Below are 12,322 nucleotides of genomic sequence, written 5' to 3'. Positions count from 1 at the left end.
ATCATAATTTTTGTTTGCTACAATATGATGTACTTTAGGTTTATGATTATAATGAAAGATACATAATAAATATTAAGAAATCTCCATTTGAAGTATTGATGGAGTATTACTATCTGTTGTAATGACTTACAGAAATTGCTTGTCTTGTATAGTAAACTAGATATACATTAGGGCTATATCATTTAAATCCTTTTCTTTGATAAACTTTAATGTCTTGCTGTACTTTGATTTAGAGAAGTATCTATTTTATTTCCCTGGTTTGATGAAATCATTTAGCACTAAATGCTGTTCCGGCAGGCAAGCTCAAAGTATTGCATATAAGGGGTTACACTCCTGAAATTTTTGGAGTATTGTTTCTGAGTGCTGGGCATCCCTTTCTATAAGAAAGTTGGGAATAGGAGCCCCTAAACATGGATTGAAATTCTGTTCACTATAGATATGAGATTAGTAAATTTTGTTTAGGGATAAATATATCTTGAGGAAAATAACTTTTAGGTAGTTTAGGTTGATGAGAACAAAAGATTTACTGATAAAAAGACATGGGTTATGCAACAGCATTTGAGTTCTCAAGTTTCCTAAAATTCCTCAGGAGGTGAAACTGAAAACAAATAGTCGTATAAGTAGAAATTGGAGAAAATAGTGTGAATTATAGTGTGTGTTTTATATTGTGCAAATGATGAATGCTTGCAACATTTGATTTGCATATTTTTGAAAATGGTAATGTTCAGATATTTTTAAACCAATCCAAAGATTGCATTTTTCCTGCTCGACCTGTCCTATTATGGGAACAGCTAAAGTTATAATAAAATGTTTAGAAACATACAATACTTTTCTGATATCTTTCACTGAGAGGTGTTCATACTGGAGCTGTTTTTCAATTGCTTCCAGACTCCGGATACCCTAATATAGGGGTCCCCAAACTTTTTAAACAGTGGGCCAGTTCACTGTCCCTCAGACTGTTGGAGGGCCGGAGTATAAAAAAAACCTATGAAAAAGTAAAATACCAATAGAAAAATAATGTATCAATTAATATATTTCCATAAATTATACTTTTCTATAATTTCATTCAATATTTCCAAGCTCAATTAATTTTCAGGCACTTAGCATTTACTATTATTAACTTTCACCAATCTTCTACATTTCCAAGTATATTTTAAATGCATAATGCAAACTCATAAAATCATACAGTATATATCATAAACCCCTTGTTTATCATATGTATCTTCCATTAATTTTAGCAATGTAATTCTATAGTTCTAAAATTCTAATCCAATTTTTAAAATTAATATATCCTAATATTAAACAACATTTAAATATATCTTTTACCAATATTCCATAGTCAATCCATATTTAATAATCAATCATCCTTCCTCAAATTTCTACCACTTTTCTCATTTCTGGGTACCTCTCCAGTCTCTCCCCCTTTTCTCTCTTATTTGTTTCTCATTTCTCCCTCTCTCACTTCTCTCTTTTTTCATCCCTGTCTCCTTCCCCCGTGTGTGTGTCTGTGAACACTTGAACCATTTACAAAAACAGGTGAGGGCTGGGTTTTCCCCCCTGTTATTACTTGGGTGCTTTTTGCCATATGCTTAAATCAAGAGTCACTTCTCTCTCTCTCTTTCCCTTCCTTCCTTCCTTCCCTGCCTCCCTCTCTTTCTATCTCTCTTCCTCCCTCCCTCCCTTTCTTGACACAGCAGAGCAGTTTGCTTTCCCTCTCGGCAGGAAAGGGAAAAGGCGCATCTCTCTTGCTTCGGGCTCACAAGGGGGGCTGCTGTGGCCGTGGCTGACCACCAGGGGGCTCCCTCCGCAGGCGGCACAGCCCCAGCAGCTCGTTAACTTCCAAAGGGAACTGAGCATGCACATCCACCTTTTGCCCGTCTCCGCTTCTCTCGCTCCCCAGCCGAAAAGGCACGAAGGAGGAGGGGAGGAAAGGCTTCCCCGGCATCCATCCCCTTCCCCCACCCGCTTGCTTTGTTTTAATTACCCGAAGGGACCAGCCTAGAAGCAGCCCCAATGCCATGTGTCGCCCTCCCCGGGCTTGCAAACAGCACCCCCCTGCCCCCATGGCACAAGGCGAGCACGGCAGCCAGGGGGTTGCTGTCGTGACCAGTGTTCCCTCTAATTATTTGGGGGGGTGGGCAGAAAAGTATAGTGTCTGAGCGGCAGTCCCTTCGGGACTGGGCGGCACAGAAATAATGAATGAATGAATGAATGAATGAATGAATAAATGAATGAATGAATGAATGAAGGAACGCACGCACAAACAAACAAACAAACAAACAAACAAAAAACCCACCCTGTTTTGCCTCAGAGAATTTCAAAATAAAATACTGTACTGTGTGTCTATAACAGTGAGCTCATAATAGGGCAACTCTATCAATATCAAAATGCCACTTAAATAGTTGAGCTAGTTTCAAACTAGATTTTGATTTTCTTTCTCTCTTCCTTACTCCCATTCTTTTTCTTTCTCTTTTCCTTCCTCTCTTTTTTCTATCTGTTTCTCTCTCTTCCTCTCTCTCTCCTTCCCTCTCACTCTTTCCCTCTCGGCTTCTGGGCAGGTTTGGAAAACTCTGAGTTGATGATGATTTTTAAGTGAGCGATTGCTCACTGCTCAGCTTAGAGGGAACTATGGTCGTGACAGCAGGGGCCCGTTGATGTCAAGCCCGGCAGCGGTGAGCAAAGCTGGCTGCCTGGGGAAGCAGCGTGTTTGAAAAGCGGCACGTTTGGAAAGCATGCTGCTTCCCTGGGTGGCCGGCTTTGCTGGCAGGCCGCAGGTCTTGATGTCAGCGGGCCCCTGCTGCCCCGACAGCAATCTCCTGACCACTGTGGTCCTCACCACCCAGCAACAGACAGTTAATGGTGCTGGAAGTCACCCGCGGGCCAGATAAATGGCCTCAGTGGGCCGCATCTGTCCTGCGGGCCGTAGTTTGGGGACCGCTGCGCCTAATATGTACAAGAAGTTTCTTTATCTCTTGTTTAAATGTCTCTTTTGAGTTAGGTTTCTCAAACTTTTTTTCTTCTGCTTAGTCATGACCAACGGAGACTGCCTGAATACACTCTGAAGTTTTCTTGGCAAGATTTTTCAGAAGTGGTTTGCTTTTGCCTCCTTCCTAGAGATGAGCAAGGCCAGCCAGCTTGCTTCGTTCATGTCTAAGGCAGAAATAGAATTCATAGGCTTCCAGCTTCTATTTTGATGCCTTAACCACTATACTAAACTAGCTCTCAAACTGGTATTAGTCATGTGTATTAGCATGTACTCCTGTCAGAGAACTACTTACAGCTGTGAATGTCTTTTTGCAGTCTATGAGAACAAGGTTCTCTCCCCCTCCCCACCTTTTGTTGGCTCCACAGAGAGCAATAGCAAATTTGTTTACATTCATCAGAAAACTGCTTTGTACACTGAGATATTTTTAAGGTGAATAATTTTTAAATTGGCATTCAATTTATGTATGTTTTGATTTTCATAATATTTTGGACAGATATCTTCAGGAAAATCTGCAGTTTGCCAGAATAGAAGCCCTATTTACTTTAGAATATCTTATATGATAAATTAATATGGAGAATTTTTGTTTATTGGGTGATCTCCCCTTTTGTAGGCATATGTGGCATTCTAGCTTAGTTACTAATAGGGTCCTAATCTCAGCTTCTATGGACAAAGCGATTATGTGTGTGTGTGTGTGTGAGAGAGAGAGAGTGTGTGTGAGTGAGTGAGTGAGTGAGTGAGTGACTGTGTGTGTGTGAGAGAGAGTTTCCTCTTCAAATTGGATTTAGATACATAGAGGTAAGGGAGATTTTAAATATGAATGTATCTGAATATGGGAAAGTTACATCTGTCAAGAACTTTGATTTTAACGTCTCTGGTCTCTGCAAATATAATTCAGTGTGTTTCTTAACTTTATTTTGTCAAATCAAGTGTATTCAAAATGAATACATGTACAGTTCTCTTCTATCTGAATTTGTTGAAAGAAAGTAACAATTTATTTAACAAAATTAGCACATTCAAGGCCAAGGAGAACTGATTGAAACCCTTTGAGTTGAATGTATTTCCTTTTCAATCTTCTTACTAAGCCATGTTAATTTACAACGGGTGGGCAATTAATTTTGCCGTGGGGCCGCATGAGAAATTGGGATGGTTTATATGACACATCTATAACTAAGGTTACATTTTTCTGAGTTGGATGACTTCTGAACCCATAACAATGATTTGCTGGGAATTGAACCTAAGCCTCCTTCCCCATCTACTTCCTACCAGCCTGCAGGCATGAGGTCAGCACTTTATATGTCCTTAATTTAAACTAGGAATTTCATATAATATTTAGAATTTTTTAAATTCAAGTATTAGCCATTGCTTGGCTAGTACATAGATTGTTTCAGCAAATATTTCTAATGGCAATTTCAGTCCCATAATAATAATAATCATTTTTAGCATTCAGATGGGTTTATGGATTAGAATTCATAGACAATTGTACTGGAATAATAGAAATAATGTCTGTTTCTTCATTCTCATACACAGGTTCGCTATAAGGAGGAATTTGAAAAGAATAAAGGGAAAGGCTTTAGTGTAGTGGCTGACACACCTGAATTACAGCGAATCAAGAAAACTCAAGATCAAATCAGCAATGTAAGCAGCCCAACACACCTCTTATTTCTCTGTGTCTCAGATACATTTAAAAGCTTTTACTTTGTCAGTTTCATTTGTTCCTTTTCTTAAAACATAGTAGGTGGAGATATCATCTAGGATCAGTTGTCCTTGTCCATTAGCCAATGAGGTCTGAGTCTGTTTGTCTTTGTCTCTATGGCCCACTGTCGAGCATAGTATCCTTCTGCGCCAACTAAAGGGATTGGGATTGGGAGGTACCATTTTACGGTGGTTCTCCTCCTACCTCTCTGGTCGGTCGCAGTTGGTGCTAGCAGGGGGACAGAGGTCAACTCCGAGATCCCTCCCTTGTGGGGTTCGTCAGGGGTCAGTCCTCTCCCCCTGCTGTTTAATATCTACATGAAACCGCTGTGGGAGATCATCCGAAGGCACAGGGTGAGTTACCATCAGTATGCTGATGATACTCAGCTATACATCTCCACCCCGTGTCCACTTAATGAAGCAGTGGAAGTGATGTGCCGGTGTCTGGAGGCTGTTAGGGTCTAGATAGATGCTAACAGACTCAAGCTCAACCCTGAGAAGACGGAGTGGCTGTGGGTTTTGTCTCCCAGGGACACTTCCATCTGTCTGTCCATTATCCTGGTGGAGAACTTCTGACTCCCTCAGAGAGGGTCTGCAACTTGGGCATCCTCCTCAATCCACAACTGACCTTGGAACATCATTTGTCGACTGGCGAGGGGGGGCATTTGTCCATGTTCGCCTGGTGCACCAGTTGCGGCCCTACTTGAACTGGGAGTTTCTGCTCACAGTCACTCATATCCTTATCACCTTGAGATTTTACTACTGCAATGCTCTCTACATGAGGCTACCTTTGAAAAGCGTTTAGAAACTTCAAATTGTGCAAAATGCAGCTGCGTGAGCAGTCGTGGGCTTGCCCAGACACGTGCATATCTATCCAACTCTCCACGGTCTGCATTGGCTGCCAGTTGGTTTCCGGACTCAATTCAAAGCGTTGGTTATGACCTATAAAGCCCTACATGGCATGGGGTCAGAATACCTCCGAGATCACCTTCTGCCGCATGAATCCCAGCAACCGGTCAGGTCCCACAGAGTCAGCCTTCTCCAGGTTCTGTCAACTAGACAATATCACTTGGCGGGGCCTAGGGGGAGAACCTTCTCTGTAGGGGTCCCGGCCCTCTGGAATCAGCTTCCCCTGGAGATTTGTAACTGCCGTTACCCTGCTCATCTTCCATAAGAGTCTGAAGACTCATTTATGCTGCCAGGCCTGGGGCCATTAGATGTTTGCCCCCTAGCCAATGAATGTGTTGATAGAAGGTTGAGTGAATGAAATGATTGTTTCTTAGGCTTTTTGGGTTTTTTAGATTTTTAATTAATTAATTGGATTTAAGATTTTGTATACTGTATATTATATGTTATGAGCCACCCTGAGTCCTCGGAGAGGGGCAGCATAGAAATCCAATAAATAATAAATAAATAAACTGTTGATATCCTTAGATGTCACAGATTTTCCCTTACCTGGAGAAAAGCTACCTCTCCCCCTGTACCTGCTTTACTCACCTACTCTCTCCAGTGTAAGATGTTCCTTTCACAGGAGTAGTAGAACAACACTTGAGACTTATTTCCATCATTATCCAGCACACAGGGTTCTCCTGAGCCTGCTTTCTACGCTCCTGGAAAATTAATTTCATGTATTAATATCACTTCTTGGCCACACCTACATTCCAGAGACTTGGAATGTCCGAGACCATTCCATCCAGAAATCGGGCCAAGGTTCTTCTCCAACCAAGGTCCTGGTCTCCTTGTAGGGAGTTGTGCAATGCTGTTGGCCATGCCTCCCTCCTTCAGAAATTTGTTATTAAGGCAGTACTGTGGATACTTGCTTATAAAGTCCAAATACTGCAAATATATTTCTGTTCATCTTACATTTCTCCAAGATACTGGGCTAAACTGGATTGGCCTGTAAACATAAAATAAGAACATATCTTCTTACATCTCATTGCAGCCCTGGGAGTTCTGTAGCATAGATAATTGGAGTGAGTCTATATCTAAATAGGGAAAAAGCAAAACAAAAAAAACAATTACTTAATTTTAAACTTGCAAGTCTGGCAAATAGACCATGGAGCAGAGGGCCTGAGAAGGGTATCCCCAAGGAATTCAGGTTATTCTGCATGACATCCCCAAATCTTGAGGTTGTGGAAGGATAGAATGCCCTTAATTTCTCTAATAATTGTTTTTCATTAGGTACAACCAGCAGAACATCATCAAAATAAGGGAGTGCTCTGGGTATCCCCCAAAGGAGACGCTCCATTAGCTACTGGAATATACCATGAGCTGTGCTAACCCCAAAATGTAACCTCTTGCACCTGAAGGCGCCCCTATGAGTTGAAATAGTTTGGGCATAAGCTGCTTTATTGTCTACTGGCAGTTACTGATACACTTGAGTATCAATAACTGCGCAAAAACCTTTCCCACACCCAATGAGTGCAGCAAATGCTGCACTACAGGAACAGGGTACGCCTTAGGTACCAGAGCATGATTGATAGAAACATAGAAACATAGAAATCCAATTTCTGCCGTCAGTCTTCTATGTTTCTATGTTTCTATACCAGTCAAAACCTAAAAGACTGGTCAATGGGACTTCTACAATTACCAAAGGCAGATGCCTAGAGAATTTCTTATAGCTGACAGGAAAACACCCCTTCCCAATGACAGGAATAAATAATCCAATAAATAATCTTCCAAGTTCTGGAATTCACAGTGCAAAGCTGTTCGCTGCAGCACATCTATATACTTATTAATTGTCTTGCCCTCGCCCTGGTTCCGATGGTAAAATATGTAACGATGGGTGCAACGAGATGGCGGTGGGGCGAAATGGTCCTGTAATTTGGGCCCAGTTCCTCCCATTTTACTGAACCCAGAGAACCCGAGAAAGAAAGCTCTCTTCCTGTCCCCTGAAATCTGTATAATCGTGGGCAATTAAAAAACAGTCAAATTTGGCTAGATGTGTGTCCCACGTATCCATTTGTGATTTAAAGACTGGTTGATGAAATGAGGCTAGTGTAGCTATGGTAGACATATCTCCTAATGGTTATTTAGCATTACGGTGCAGCGTAAGGCTCAAATCTTTGTCGCCAGTGCTGTGTACTCAAAGGAACCTCACCAGCTGTACTGAAGAAAGGTGACACTATATGCACCTATGCTGACGAGGTAACCAATCACACTCTGTCACCAGCGTGACTAGCGAATAGGTTGGCTAACTCACTAATGCCCTAGGATATTACACACAACATAAGGAGTCAGGAAATTTTCTACTAATGATTTGGCAAATACTTTATAAGCTTCCCCATTTGTCTCAGTGCTTTTGCTGATAGTATCTTTTTCTTATTTTGTAGATCAAATACCATGAGGAATTTGAGAAGAGCAAGATGGGTTCTCCTGCAGGAGAGGGAAGTGAGCTGGAACGCCGTAATTCCCAAGAAGGTGCCAATTACAGGAGACCAGTTGAACAGCCGCCTGCCTCACATCAGCAACCTCATCATGTCCAGCCAAGTAACCCTGGTAATTGGCAGGAGGAAAAAGAGATTGCTGGCAATGCTATCAATGTATTCACATGAATATAAGTATTAATTTGCTTTGCAGTAATTTAGTCTTGCACAAATAAGATAAGATTTCCTTTGTTCAACTTATGGTTATACGGTGGTGTTTTATGAAGCCTTATAATATATAGTTATTATTTATTTCTTACCATGCAATCTAAGGAACTCATGCTGGGATATAGTCTCATTTTATTTAATTTACCTATGAGATAGATTGAGCTGAAAAAAAGTAGCAGCCCAAAGTTACTATTGATAATTGAAAGGGTACTTGAATCTGAGTATTCCTAATCCTAACCTTGTTAGTATTATATCCCATCAGAATTCTGATATTAGAAGAATCATAACACATGGGTGAAATGAAACAGTTTCCATAGCATTGGGTCCTGTGCTGAAAGAAGAGTTTGACAGGGAAAAATGTAATATAAATGTAAAGACTGGGCTAGTTGATGCCATTTACTCCCACAGTTTATCCATCCATATTTAAAGGCCAGAATATTATTGTAGATCATTGGCTCTCAATCTTCCTAATGCCACAGCCCTTTAATACAGTTCCTCATACTGTGGTGAGTCAACCATAAAATAATAAAATAATTAGAAAACTCAGGGGTGGGTTCTAATTTACCTTGCTGCTGGTTCGCTTCCTCCTGCATTGCGTGGCCATGCCTTGTGGGCGGGCGCTTCATGCATGCAAGCATGCATAGTGCTGATTTTTTTTTAAAAAAAATGTGCAGGGCTGAAAATTCAGCTTCTGCACATGCTCAGAAGTTCCCATAGTACAGATTATTTTAATTTTTTTTGTATGTGGGTAGAGTCATCTGGAGATGGATAGAGGAGTGGAATCTCAGTTCCTAAGACCATCGGAAACATGTGTTTTCTGATGCTATTAGATGACCCATGGGAAAGGGTCGTTCAATTCGCCAAAAGGGGTCATGACACACAGGTGGAGAACCGCTGTTGTAGATGAAGCCTGCCGATATTTTTTTTAAAAGTTTTTTATTTATAGTACAATTAAAAACAATACATACATACAACAATACAGTATAATACAAACATAAAGAAAAAAAGAAACGGTACCTAACAGACTATCCAGTATACACATATATTAATTAAATCTTTTTCCCCCTATCAATTTTCTCAATATAAAATTTTTAATTAATCTCGAACCTTTCCATCATAATTGCTGGGTGGGGGGCTTTGTTCTGCAGTGGTTCTCATCCTACCTCTCTGGCCGATCACAGTCGGTGTAGGTGGGGAGTTAGAGGTCGACCCCGAGGGTTCTTCCTTGTGGGGTGCCCCAGGGGTCAGTCCTTTCCCCACTGCTATTCAATATCTACATGAAACCACTGGGTGAGATCATCCAAGGGCATGGGTGAGGTGTCATCAGTACACTGATGACACCCAGCTGTACATCTCCACCCCATGTCCAGTCGCTGAAGCAGTGGAAGTGATGTGCTGGTGTCTAGAGGCTGTTAAGATCTGGATAGATGTCCACAGACTCAAACTCAACCCTGACAAGACGGAGTGGCTGTGGGTTTTGCTTCCCAAGGACAATTCCATCTGTCCGTCCATTACCCTGGGGGGGGGAATTATTGACCCCCTCGGAGAGGGTCCACAACTTCAGCATTTTCCTTGATCCACAGCTAACATTAGAACATCATCGTTCGGCTGTGGCGAGGAGGGCATTTGTCCAGGTTCGCCTGGAGTACCAGTTGCGGCCCTATTTGGACTTCAGCATTTTCCTTGATCCACAGCTAACATTAGAACATCATCGTTCGGCTGTGGCGAGGAGGGCATTTGTCCAGGTTCGCCTGGAGTACCAGTTGCGGCCCTATTTGGACAGCAGGGCCACAACTGGTCACAGTCATGCATGCCCTCATCACTTCAATGTTCTCTACATGGGGCTACCTCTGAAAAGTGTTTGGAATCTTCAGATCGTGCAGAATGCAGCCGCACGAATTATCATGGGCCTCCCTAGGTATGCCCATGTCTCATCAACACTCTGTGGCTTGCACTGTCTGCCGATCAGTTTCCAGTCACAATTCAAAGTGTTGGTAATGACCTATAAAGCCCTACATGGCAATGGACCAGAATACCTATGGACTGCCTTCTGCCACACGAATCCCAGCAGCCAATTAGGTCCCACAGAGTTGGCATTCTCTGGGTCCCGTCAACTAAACAATGTCGTCTGGCAGGACCTATGGGAAGAGCCTTCTCTGTGGTGGCTCCAGCCCTCTGGAATCAGCTCCCCCCTGAGATTCGAATTGCCCCCACCCTCCTTACCTTCTGCAAGATGTTGAAGATCCATCTATGCCGCCAAGCATGGGGGGATTAACTACTCCCCCACATCTCTGATTTAAGCATATGAGATTGGTGTGACTGTTTTAGAATTGCTAGTTTTTAATAATAATGGGTTTTTAATATAGTTTTATATTGGATTTGTATTCTACTGTATTACTGTTGCTGTTGTGAGCTGCTCCGATTCCTCGAAGAGGAGTGACATACAAATCCAATAAATTAATTTTAAAAATTTAAATTCTTGCATAGACCATGAAGAACCATTATAAAGTTCAAATAAAATTAAGGTTTAAAACTATTAACTTTTAATAAGCATACAAATTGCTCCATTTGATTATAAATTATTATCCCCCAAATCATAGCAATAGCCTTTAGATTTATATACCACTTCACAGTGTTTTACAGCCCTCTCTAAGTTGTTTATATAGAGCAAGCATATTGCCCCCAACAATCTGAGTCCTCATTTTACTGACCTTGTAAGGATTGAAGACTGAGTCAACCTTGAGCCTACTGAGATTCGATCTTCCAAACTGTTGGCAGCTGGTGATCAGCAGAAGTAGCTTGCAGTACTTCACTCTAACCACTGTGCCACCGAGGCTCTTTTTCATGACATGGGACTCAAAAAAACAGCCAGAGGGAATTTTGCAGCATGAGGTGTAAACTCATTCCACAAATAAACAGTACAAATTATTGCAGGAGTTTTAAAAACATAATGACAAATAGAAGCAAAGATCTGTTATTCCTTTAACAGTTTTTTTGTCTCAGTGTAGTTTTTAATGTGAATTTTGCATCTCATTTTCATCAGGAACTTTGCATTGATGGTTATCTAGTGCAGGTTCAAATTATAATCAATGGTTAACAATGTCTTTGTCCTCCTCCACCCCGCCCCCAATTTTAGGTTATCAGCAGCAGCAATCACAACCACCATCTTCTCAATCATATGGTTTTAAGGTAGCAGCAGCACCAGTCTCAATACAGCGTAGTGCCCCCAGTGGAGGCGGAGTAAGTATGGTCCTTAATTGACGTGTATATACAATTTCTTGTAAATATTTCAGATTTTTATTCTGAAATAAGTAGTTTTAACTCTTAACTAGTGTCCAATGATGTGATCTGTTCTAAGATTCAGCTGAAGACAGGAAGAAAGGTACTTCTGTGTCATAGTATATATATTAAATGACACTTTAATTGCAGCAATTAATGTTCATTACTGGAAAGGGAATAATTTTGCAAGTTCTATAGCATGTGAAACTACAGAAGGCATCTCAGAATACTGTGATATTTAGCCTCCACCTGTCTACTGACTTTCTGATTTCAGCTGAATCTTGAAATTATGGTTCTATCTTTTTATTCTTTAACTTGTTCAGTTAGAAAAGTCTCAGATAATCAGTAAAATTTTTGATTCAAAGTTTTATTCAGTTCATGCTGATCTGCAGAACAATGGAGCTATAAACCATCTATAAACCAAACAGCAAGAGCAAAGTTCCTCCAAAATGGATAGTGTGTAGCATTTCTACTTGATATGCCTAATTTTTGCCTGTTCTTTTAAAAAAAATTATATTTCAGTTTTATAAAGAATAATATAAAAAATAATAATTGTAAGTATAATGTATAAAATATAATGAATTGTGCTTGCATGTAACAGTGGAGAGGGTGGTGGTTATATAAGAGGTATCCTCTACCAGAACAAGCCATAAAAGCTATTTGGGATGGGAGCTAATAGGAGACAAATGTTTACATCTATCTTTTCACACTTTTCAATAGGTTGCTGGAGCACTGGAAAAAGGAAGCATAGCATTGGAACTGCACAATATTC

The 12,322-nt window shown here is 40.9% G+C and overlaps 1 protein-coding gene across 1 annotated transcript in view; it reads left to right on the top strand.

The window, feature by feature from the left end:
* Window positions 1-12,322, top strand: part of LASP1 (LIM and SH3 protein 1) — a 55,961-nt gene that overhangs the window by 37,086 nt on the left and 6,553 nt on the right. Inside the window, exons 4-6 of the mRNA XM_070728761.1 lie at window positions 4,514-4,621; window positions 8,011-8,176; window positions 11,408-11,511. Coding sequence (XP_070584862.1) covers window positions 4,514-4,621; window positions 8,011-8,176; window positions 11,408-11,511 — 378 coding nt within the window. The remainder of the gene's footprint in view (window positions 1-4,513; window positions 4,622-8,010; window positions 8,177-11,407; window positions 11,512-12,322) is intronic.

Source organism: Erythrolamprus reginae, chromosome Z (assembly GCF_031021105.1).
Source record: "Erythrolamprus reginae isolate rEryReg1 chromosome Z, rEryReg1.hap1, whole genome shotgun sequence".
NCBI lineage: Eukaryota > Metazoa > Chordata > Lepidosauria > Squamata > Dipsadidae > Erythrolamprus > Erythrolamprus reginae.
This window is presented reverse-complemented; position numbering and strand designations above follow the sequence as displayed.